This window comes from Channa argus, chromosome 9 (genome assembly GCF_033026475.1).
Source record: "Channa argus isolate prfri chromosome 9, Channa argus male v1.0, whole genome shotgun sequence".
Classification (NCBI taxonomy): domain Eukaryota; kingdom Metazoa; phylum Chordata; class Actinopteri; order Anabantiformes; family Channidae; genus Channa; species Channa argus.
This window is the reverse complement of record NC_090205.1, coordinates 22017571-22029575: the sequence shown is the minus strand read 5'-3', so window position 1 is coordinate 22029575 and position 12005 is coordinate 22017571. Positions and strand designations below refer to the sequence as shown.

Sequence of the window (12005 nt, the reverse complement as noted above, 5' to 3'; positions counted from 1 at the left end):
GTCCTTTTTGATTGGATTATACTTTAAATGTGCTTCCAATTTTATCTTTGCCTTATTTAACCTAATATCTTCAGGTTGATATGAATGATTGAAATAGGGATAACCTACAGATCTGCAAATTGTGGTCGCAACCTTCCTATGTGTTAGAACTGATGGTTTAAAAATTTGGTTTCTGAAGGTTTTTTTATGTTCACGTTGATAATTATGAGGAGAGAGAGGGAGAATTACTATTTAATAGCCAACAAGCCACTTACCACATGATTTGCCACTGTTCAAACTGATGAAGAAAATATGCTAAAGCATTATAGCAAAGGTGCAGAAGAGTAAATTTAGTTTTGAAATCCATGTTATGGAAGCTCAGTAGCTGTTTGGCTCAGTTTCTGGCCACTCCAGATGGGTCGGAGGAATCATGAAGCAGCAGAGAACCAGCACAAACTCTGTGTGAGACAGTTTGTACGTGAGGGAGAAGCCAAACAAGAGGGAGGACATGCGAGGAACGAATACAGGGAGACGCTGGATGAAACACAGAGAATGCATATGTGTACTTGTGTGTGTTGGCAGTGATGTGTTTCACAGCCAGGCTGACCAGCTGTCTTGTATCAGGGGTCAGTCTGGGACTGCACTTTTCCACTCCTGTCCACCTGCTCTTCATTTTCATTTTTTTCCTATTTTCACCCACTGATTATTTATATCTAAAGCTGTAGCACTTCTTTTGCACATTAATTATACTGTAAACAATAATGTAAATGAAAAATTATTACATTTATGTATTCATCAGGCCTTGGCAAAAAGCAGTGCGATTATGTTTCAGCCACTGTGAAGCAGTGAAGTCTAACCAGAATTTATAAGCAGCCAGAAAGGCCAAGGTGTGACAAGAGACAATGAGACAGCACGGAAAGGAAAGAAAGATAGAGCTATGTGTGAAATCACAATCTGAGAGTCTGAGAGAAAAGAGTGGCAAGATGACAGACAAAGAAAGCTACAGAGGAAGAACATGAAAGCTCTGCTGAGTTCACACAAGCTCTCAGCTTGCCCTTAAATCTCCTGTTACCATGGTGATTTAACTGTCAATATGGTGTCCCCAGAGACTCTGTCCTGAAAACACAAGGGAAGAGCTAAAGTAAGAGAGAAAGACACAAGGACAGGAAGAAGGACAAAATAGCACAGGTGGGCCAGACAAGGACAGCCCTGCAGTGAATGCACTGTGCCCTTTATCCCATTCAAGAGACCTTCATGCATCACCGGAGATTTCAAAGCATTGGTATTAATAAGCATTATTAACATTTTATTGCGGCAAATTTTCAGAAAAGGACACAGTTGAGTTAACAAATGTCATGAGTTAAGATCAAGTTATGAGTGAGACTCTCATATTCTCTCTAATACACACACATGTGTGTTTTCACCAGCTGGGATCATATGCTGCTCTGATCGGTATATTCACATGAACAACTGATAAAATGACTACACGTGTAATGTGTATGGTGTCCCTCATATTAACCCACATAAATTAATAATCACTAAACGCTGCTGTTTCACTCAGCTCTACCGACTCATTTTAGCATCTTTCAGCTCATCTACACCTGATTTTGATTTACAGATCCACTGAGCAGCGGTTCAATATTTGATTGTGTAATGATTTTATGTTCTTAGTTAATAATGGATATTTTGTACATATATGATGTAGCATGTTTCTTATACATGATCAGTCATATGTGCAAATATGCATACATAAATGTTGTAATGCAAATGGAAACATGACATCAAAATGAATATTATCTTACATTTACCTGGATGAAAGAAATATCATTTATCAGTGTCACTAATGTCACTGCTCTCTCTCTCTCTCTCGCTCTCTCTCTCTCTCGCTCTCTCTTTCTCTCTCTCCTCAGCTGTATCATTCATGAGACACAGTGCGTCGGCCTTTGGATTTGCCGTGAGTTCCACCTTCATTCTCCTCTCCATTTGCATTGATCAATTAGTCATAACTTGAGTCTTGCTGATTTATTAATGAATCCCAGAACCAAAAGTGTTATTGGTCCCTCTGTCTCCAAGGTAACAGGGCAGGAATGGGCATAGAATTTCTGTTGAGTGTCAAAATGCTTTTGTTGTGAATTTTTGCTAAACAGATGTGCTAACCTTTACCAACAATAAAGCTTAATAAGAAGTGAAAATCCCCCTCATTCTGGGCCACTGAGGCAAAATGTGATTAGCATAATGTAATTAAACTATTATAAAACATAATCTCTGCGTCTTTATTGAAGATCAGCTTTTAATTAGCAAGTTCTTGCTGTCTATGACAGTTTTAATAAAGTAGCAAAGAGACAATGAGCAGATATGACCAAGTGCAAAGGGGCTAAATCTCAGCAACTTATAATCTTCAGCTCCTATGAAGTTAAAAGCCGATATTTTATCTTCTTGTAGCCTTACAGATAACTCTTGTGACTTGATAATAAACTGATAATCATGACTATTCTTTAAAACGCGTTAAGGTCATGCATCCTGTTAATGTGTATATTTACCACCTTGATTCCCCTGTGGTGAATAAACATCAACACAGACTCCACAAAATAAACACATTTTAAAGTGTTTTTACACTAAGGTATTTTATGTATGTATGGATTTGTGAAACCACTGACATTTATCTTAAAACTGAAACAAATGCCCAAAATGAGAGAGAATTTCTTCCTGACTTCAAGTGAAGGTTTTCAAAACCTCTGGAGAGATTGAAGCGCAAGTTGAGCTCCTGCAGATCAAGCCACCAAGATCATGCTCCTTATTGGTGCTGCAGGGATCAACCGATACAACCCCCAATTCGCACGATATGATCCCTTTTGAGTTCTGTCTTATACCCAGGAGGTTCCAGGATTGAAAATATATGGTTAAGGCAGTGAATGAAAAGCTTGCCCAGCTGGAAAAAATGATATATAATTCACCAAAGTAACTTGGGGTATCTCTGATTTCCATTAAAGTGGATGGGGCTTCTTTTTAAATGCCACAGTATGTACAGTGTGTAATCACAACATGTGCTCCTGCTACGTGAAATGTATTCTTTCCCAAGACCAGACAATGCTGCAGCTATTGTAAAAACGTCCCTTTTTTTTGACTCATCGGTTACCTGACTCCTTTTTCTGCTCTAGTTTGATGCCTCACTGGATGTTCTGTCATCAGTCATTGTCCTCTGGCGTTACAGCAATGCAGCAGCTGTGCACTCTGCACACAGAGAGTATATGTGAGTACAACACACAGTGCTGAGTTTAATAAGTGAATAATTGAATATCCACATGCTTCTTTGATTAGTTGTATGTATTCATCCATTACATTTGTCTTATTTCTCTCCAAATCCCCCCGTGATGTTGATTCAAGGTGTAAAATTTAAACAACTAAATCTAACTTTGCAATATTTTCTGATGCTGCTAAAAGATTGATACTGAACTTCATCTGCTCAAGAGTTAAGGGCCTCCACTGTGATAATGCACCAAATGTTTTCAAGAATTGAAAACATTTGGTGCCATCACCGGGTGCCATCACCGGGACTCTCTTACTACTGAGCTGTGTTGTTGTACGTACAACACAATACGTTGCTGACAATGCGTTGCTGAAATAAGAAAAGCCTTCCCCTGAAAAAATAAAAAAGTCATCTGGATGACACCTTAGGTTGCTCCAACCCTGTACTGTCTATATGATTCAGCAGTAATGGCCCCTTCACGGATATTGAAGTTGCCCATGCTGTGTGCATTAATTCAGGCTCTACTGCAACAATTCATTTACCCAATCTCCTGTGAATTCTTTGCAACCTTGCAATTTAAAACATCCCAAAAACCTTTGGAAAGCTGACACAAAATCGGGCAATTGAGGTTGCATCAATAACAAAATGTTGTGCAAAAACCTGGAGGGACTGATTAATGCATCCCCACAGCATAGAATATAATTGCAGTTTTAAGTTGAACATGCGCTTTTTCACAGACTGATGACCCTTGGCTCATTCTTACTTCTGAAAGATTCAGCTTATCTGGGCTGTTCTGTTTAAACCAAATCATAATATAGACCTTTTACCTATTAACCTCATTTGTTGTGAGATGTTTCAATAACTGTTTTGAAATATGTCGCTGACATTAAATTCTAAATGACAGAAAAAACAAAACAGAAAAACATCTCAATTTGTGCTATTTTCAGTCAACAGGCTTCAGATGATTTGCAAAACAATGTAATGTCTCTTAATTTAGATTTTATTCAATAAAGATTTCCCAACTTCTATCAATAATGGGATTTGTAGTTTTAAGACCACGAGCCTCAGTGTAGATGTTGAAAAATAAAAAAGGTGTAAAAAGGAACACTGTAAAAAAGAAAACACAAACAATATTTTAAAAAAATTGTCAAATGATCAAAACAAACAAACAAACAAAACACACACACAAAAACCACAACAAAAAAGCAACAACACCAAAAAAACCAAGGCAAAATATCCTAAGTGCAAAATCCATAAATTTACAGACATTTTCTACAGAACATAAATGTAAAGATTTTTCCTAAATTATTCTAATTAAACACCTTCAATAATGTGTTAACACATGCTCAAGATTGTAAAATTATTTTATTTTTGAAGAAAAAAAGTCTTGAAATACTGTATAAAACAGATTAGTCATGTCACACTTCAACATGAACTAAACACATAATAGTAAAAAACATGTTTTTAACTTAAAACAATATTTTATTATACTGGTTTTGTAGAATTACAGTACAAGCCATGAATAAAATACAACACTTTATATTTAAACTAATTAACTGTAGTAAAGTTTCTTCAACTTCTCAAAAGATAAGCTTCAAGAGTGTTGTGAGATATCCTGAACTGAAAACATACAGAAGACCTACAAAATACATTGATCTACAAGATTTTTATTGTTTCAATTGAAGTGGGGCTGGAAACTTAATTACAAATAAAGAACACACCACTTTGTTTTGAAGCGAAGTCTACACAGAAAGCATAACATGAGCAGCACGTTCGGAGAGCAACAGCAGTTTCTGTGCTGCATGTGTGTCCACACAGGAGATGTTAGGGTTCAATACAATGTGAAGGTCAACCACAATTTAGAAGCACTCAGAGCTCAGGACAACTTCACTGTGGCGAGTTAAACACTTTTACAGTTCCCTCCAAAAGTACTGGGACAGCAAAGCCAATGAATTTGCATTTGTAAAATGAAGACATAGGTTTAGGATTGAAAGATGTCCTGCACATATAGAGAGAAATGTGTGTCATTTGATTTGCAAACAGATGTTTTATTTGCTGTTCCAATACTTTTACACATGTACATTTTGATTCATTTGAAGCTGCTATCCTCTATTTCGTTCAGCTTGTGGTGTTAAAAGGCATTAATGCCATCAAAGAACCATTTGTAATTTCTTCTCATATCCATATTTGGATCTTTGACACAGCTAAACATGCACAACAGGTTATTGCCTCACACCTACGGCAGATTTAGAATCACAATGCAAAGACATGCAGATTCCGTTAATTAGTGTTAGGAAACAGGAAAGGAAACTCTACACACAAAAACATCAGGTCACAAGACTATTTCACTATTATCAGTATGATTTGTTTGTGAAATGTGATTGTGTAGTTCTGTAGCACACACAATAGTTTTCTCAGACAATTACTCGTTCCAAAGCTCTCTTACTTATCATTTTATATTTGATTGATCCTTAAACTAATGTTAGCTGAATGGGTAACATTAACTATTAGAATAATCTTAAGATCAACACAGTCTAGCAACATGTACATCACTAATCATCAATCATCAAGAACTCTTCATGGGAGTTACTCTCCAGGGTTGCTTTTTCACCTTTCACAGGGCTCCTCTGTCTTTTCTCATCTCAGTGACCCATAGTGGGTCAGTGGTTTTTGTTCTTCATTGATATCCCATAACTCAGATTTGCTTCAAGTAATCATGTTGCAGGCAGATGTAAAATTATTCATGTAACTGGTAGATTAACCAAGTAGGAGCATGACTGCTCCTCAGCGAACCCACTTCAAGTGGGACGTATTTTCAAACTTGACCGAGAGGCGTGCAAAGCTGTCACTGGCCAGCTTCCTGGATGACAGCCAGAGTAAACCAGCACGGTGAGACACCCAGTAGCATTTCTTTCACCATGGAGCAGCCGTGGAGATGGACCACTCTATCAACTCAACAGCCAAAAGCCCACCACTGCTAGAAAACAGGTGCGGAGCAAACTCTGCATATGGATTCATATAACTACTTTATATAGGCTTGAAAGAAAATGGCTGGATTGACATCGAGGTGAAATTACAATTAGATCCATGTTTGAAAAAGACAGAGAAGGATCTTAACTTGATTGTATTGACATATTAAGTTACAGATATTTATTATTCTTTAATATCAATAGACTGTATTGTAAGAAAACGGGAAAAGTAACTTATATAATTTATATACTTATATAAAATATTTGTTAAATTATATAATAATGTAACTAATACAGTGTTTTTTCTGTACAAAAATGGGAAATAATATTTAGGAGACCTGGTGGGTCAGTGGTAGAGCATTGGGTTGGCGTGCAGAAGGCCGCAGGTCCAAATCCCACACCAGCAGGTGTGGCCCACCCAGCCACCAAGGGCCATCCTGGTCCCAGTCTTGAGCCCAGATAAAATGGGAGGGTCTGCAGCAGGAAGGGCATAAAAACACATGTCAAAGCAACGTGCCAAACACAATCCACTGTGGCGACCCCTAAAGGGACAAGCTGAAAGCCATTAAAATAAAAGTGAATTTGTTAATTCACAAAAAACTTATGTAATTTTAGTTTGTAATACATTTGAAAAAATATGGAAACTACCATAATAATTTAGAGTTCTTGTTTTTTCTGCAATTTTAGGCTCGTTTTTTTACTGTGAAGGACAAATACAGAGTGCTGATATGTGTCTCAACATGTTGTTATCGCTCCCTCCCTGAATCCCCTGATGGTATCTGAAGAGAAGCATGGACAGGAGGGAGACAGCATTCAGTCTGTTCAGGTTGAGCCTCTTCAACAACGTGAATGCTCTGTGGTAGAGGATCTCTAAGCTTCTTTCGAAGAGCTAGAGAACAGGGTGGTAATGAGTGTAACATAAAACATCAGTCATTTTAGTGATATCATGTACACCGAATGATCAGCTGGGATAAAATCTGGGATCCCATTTCGATACTAATGTAACCATTCAGTGGTTTTATTGTTGGTTTTCTTGAATTGAAAATGTATACGTCAGAAGTAATATGTATTGCACATGTAATGTATGATAACTTCATGTCATTGCCTTACAGATTATTGCATTTAAAGTATTTTCACTGCCAGAACTTTTAGCTGTTCTGTTTAGATTTGCTCTTATTGTTATTGTCGCTTTGACGATGCAAATCCCTGGCTTTGTCTTTTTTTCACTCATGTTAGATATTCCCAGCTGGACGTCTCAAAAATAATAATCATTTAGGGTTATTATTTCATTTAAGGTTCTGAGGAGTGGAGAAACAAAATCCAAACTAACTAGCTGTATGTCAGTGTAAGTCTGTTAATCTGTCAAGTTCCCAGGCCTGCTCTAGTTCAGTTGGGTTTATTGAGTAGCTGTCAGGGTTGCAGAGAGCTGGGTTTGTCTCCCAACAGCACCTTTGCTTAGCTCTGAGGTGTCACAGATGATGGAAGGCCAAACTGCCACACTGTCATCCATCCTGTCAACACACACAGACTCATGCACAAAGGAAGAACATAGATATGTACCCATATCCACACAAGGAACACATTCAAACCCATTTTTTCCTAAGTTTGTTAGGACTTACGTCGCAGAACAAGCCACATACAAAACCAATCACACATATACAGAGACTGCATTTCCCCATCAAATGGTACTTAGTACAGAACTGTTGTTACTCCTCAATTAAGACATTTTCTTTTCTGTTCAGTGTGTCTGGGTCTGACGCATTTCTCACTTTTGCGTCTAGGTCAACTGTGGCAGGGTTTCAGTGACCATCCACTCAAAATCAGTAAATGAGAACCGCCACATCGCTGCACCTGTCAAGATACTCCGTCTCAGTTCTGTAGTAAGACAAATGGGAGACTGATGCTGTAATTCAGCTGCAGGACATGTGTAAGATGAAGAGAGACTGCAAATGATCAAGTAGTGGAGAGTTATAAATGATTTTTAATGCTGTCAAAGCAAAGCAGTTTACATATGCAGGCATCAAATTGCCCCATCCCCAAAACATTCACCTAATGTATATTTATTAATAAAAAATGCCACAAATGTCAACATTACAATACTGTACATAGAGTACTGTGGCAGGCAAGGTGTCATTGATCTTTTTAGTGTCAGCTTGTGAAATTACCGTAAAGGATTTGATTAGCAGGCACTTTACTCACTGATTATGTCATTGCTGACGTACATAAGTCATTATCAGGAGTCAAGGGGGATTGTGGATGTTTCTCTTTACTGTACAACTGTTAATATTTCATGAAAGCAGGACAAAGTGTTTGCCTTGCTTCCAAAGGCCACTGGGAAGGAGGAGAATTGCAGGAGAAATAACCAAGAAATGGGAGACAGTGTGGTTTATCTAGTCTTTTAGTCGTTGTTTCAGCTCGAGTGATTTAGCGCTTACACTGCATATCACACCGTCTGAAACCTCACAATCTAATCCTAACTTCCTGCTGTCCGTGTGTGTGTGTGTGTGTGTGTGTGTGTGTGTGTGTGTGTCTTTTGCAGAGCATGTGTAGTCCTCGGGATTGTGTTTGTTCTCTCCTCCTTGTGCATACTTGGAAAGGCTATACATGATCTGGCTACGAGAATGCCCCCAGAAGTGGTAAGACCCCTCACCAACACACACACACATACATACATTGAAACGAGGCTTAATTACACCTGCCTAGTTGCTTTTTCCGATATATTGTAAATAAATGCTGTTTTAGGCCCTTTCTTCGGTCACAGTAGTATAATTATTAAATTCAGTGCGACATATTTTAACTTTATCTGTAGTTTTTTATTTAAGCTGCAGTATATTTCATGTGGTAAAACAGCTGAGTTTTATATCAACATATTTAAAGCTAAAATCATGTGTGTCTCTTTACGGTAGTGAGAATTTGCAGCACTGTATGTACTTATACATTATGGGCTGTTTGGTTTAAACAGCCCATTAACTGCTACTGTGCATATTCCTCTAACTTACATGATGCGTTTATGACCAAAGATGCAAACTCTGCAGTAGGTGTGTCTGACTTCAGAAATCACACCGCATACACACATACTGTGCACACATGCACACATGCTCTCATGCACGCATGCCATGTGGTGTATAAATGCTGTAATAGATAAATTATCAAGACTCCTAAGATGCACATGCATTATATTTGAATCGGTACACAAAGAAACTCACACATGCGCGCACACGCACACACACACACACACACACACACACACACACACACACACACACACACACACACACCATTCATTGTTGTGGGCTGCTATGAAGCTTTTTTTAGCTTCTCCTGTTGCGCCTCTGACGTCAGTATTTGTCTCCTTCCACCTGATTTTTGTTCCTTTTTTCTTTATCACACAAACACACACACTCACACTCGCACACACGAACAGACGTGCACACTCAATTCTTTTTAATATCAACATCGCCCCACCCCTGTCGCTCCAACCACACTCCAGAAGTGTGAAGACTATGAATAAGATCCCAAAATAGTCTCATCTTTCTGTTGCTGGGGCACAGCCCAGCTCTTCCATTGTCATACTGTTTGGGGAGTGCCCATCGCATCTTTTCCACCTCTCTGCTTTGAACCCTCCTATTTGCCTTGTAAATGATTTATGTCTCACCATCTGTCTATTTCACTAACCAGTAAAGCCAGAAAACAGAGGGAAGCTAAATTTTTATATTGCAAAACCCACATAATTCTTAGAAGTTTCCTATTACAGCTTGATTGCTTGATGGCGCACTTTATGATTTTGTTATAAAGCCAGCAGTGCTCCCAAATCCCAAAATATCCTCACGTTTCACTCCTGACGTATTTAAACTCAATACAGTTCACATTGGGGAAATTGGAGACTTGGGGGCACTACAACACCTAACAAAATCAAACCGTGTATCTTAAAATTACCTTTTGGGGCTTTCTTTTAAAAAGACAAAGATTTATAATCCGTTTGAGGCTTAATATATTTGTTAAATGCATTTCCTTCTTTTCGATTCCTGATTTTTGGGAATTAATTCAAACTCATGTACATGTTATGTTAGCTTGCAGTCTTGTTCCTTATTCTGGCTGGGGTGATACCACTTTAATAATGTGAAATGATAACTATCAGATCGATAGTTGTGCATTGCACAGTGTATCAAATTATCTCAGAATTCTTCAGGATAACCTCAAATTGTCAGTTGGATTGTTGAAATTTGGACCCATCTGTTTGTCTCAACAGAACACTGACCCCAAACACACATTAATGCTGGTTGTAGAATCAATAAAGTGAGTTTTTGGACTGGCCTTTTCGAAATCCTGACTAATCTTAGTAAAAAAAACATTCTTAAAAGTTAGGTCTGTCCCACAAAAGAAAAGGAAAATAAAGGTTAAACTCTGTGCACAAGATTCTTTGGCTTGTTTTATATAAAAGATATGTATGTATGTAGACATATGTATGTACAATGGTTATTTTTCTGTACTGCTCTACCGAATTAATAAATGTTAGTGTAATTCTTTTTTAATTCTGTTAGAAAAACAAAAAACAAAAAACAGAATTCTAAGAGAATTCTAATATCTGCCGTTGCAGAAAAATCCACAAAAACCTCTTTCAACAAAACTAACAATTAATACCTGTTGTTATTTTGCTCACATTCAGTTTATTAGCCCCAAACAGCAGATGTATCAGCTCTACACAAAATAGCTGTAGGCTAACTAGCAATGTAGACCCATCACTGCTGCGTAATAGTCTGTTTGCTCTACATTAATGAAGCAGATTCATTTTTTACAGTGTTGAGAAACCAGGAAAACAGAGCGGTGCCATTGTTGTATAAAAAATAAATATACTCTTGTCATTGTGTACTGTATAATTATCTCTACTAGGAAAACCAGGTGTGTGTCTTCTTTTTCAGTGTATCATTATTGGTTGAGCAGAAATCAAGAGATAAATCCAAGAGACAGCAGGTTGAGGGCAGCAGCATTTCTGAAGCCTCAGTGCCATTATGTTATTAGGATGTTAGGTCTCAAAGGACCCTCCTGACACCACCAAGAGCCTATTACCACTGTCTGTCTCTTTGACATTCTCTCTCTTTCCGTCTCTAGCTTTCCTTCCTTCAGCATCTCATTCTTTTTCTTTGAACCTTCTTTTGCAATCTGGGCTTAACACTCGCATCTAAATTAAATTGATGTTGTTCTGCATAGGAACAAGCTGCATACACACCCACATACACAATAGCATACAGTATCTTTGGGCTGTACATAGTTTTATCAAAGAAGTGTTGATCCTATACTGCACAGTGTGGGTTTTCTCTGCATCAGTGGCTAATTGGTTGTCAGTTTGTTTAAGAATGATTTCAGCGATCTGCCATTGTGTCTTTGTGAAATATCCTGCTGCTGACTAGATTTGATTTGAATTTTCTATACAATGTTCGGCTCATTCTTTGTCATTTATTCAGACTCTCTCTCTCTTTCCTCCTTTTCCACATCATTCATTATCCTTTTTCACTCTCTGTCTGTCCCGTCCCTTCACATCCCATCTCTTTAGTTTCTCTCACACTTCTTGTACTATTACACCTGTGCTGTCTCTTATGTCTTCCAATGAGCTCCACACCTAGTCTGTCTCTCACCATTACTATGTCTATTTTCACTGCCTTGCCCTTTTTCAGATGTCATTCACTGCCTCTCTTTCTTCATATGCACCTTTGGTCCTTTTAGCAAAAGAAACGTGTTCGCTGAAGTCCTCCCCACAACAGCAGTCAGAGAAGGTTTATCACACCAGCAGTGATCTGTTTGTGCTCTGCTCG

General features: G+C 38.1%; 1 protein-coding gene across 1 annotated transcript in view; it reads left to right on the top strand.

Moving 5' to 3' along the window:
- The window catches only part of LOC137133194 (transmembrane protein 163a-like), a 56585-nt gene that overhangs the window by 35577 nt on the left and 9003 nt on the right, over nucleotides 1-12005 (top strand). The window contains exons 3-5 of the mRNA XM_067516540.1: nucleotides 1890-1933; nucleotides 3138-3229; nucleotides 8735-8831. Of these exons, the coding sequence (XP_067372641.1) occupies nucleotides 1890-1933; nucleotides 3138-3229; nucleotides 8735-8831 (233 nt within the window). The remainder of the gene's footprint in view (nucleotides 1-1889; nucleotides 1934-3137; nucleotides 3230-8734; nucleotides 8832-12005) is intronic.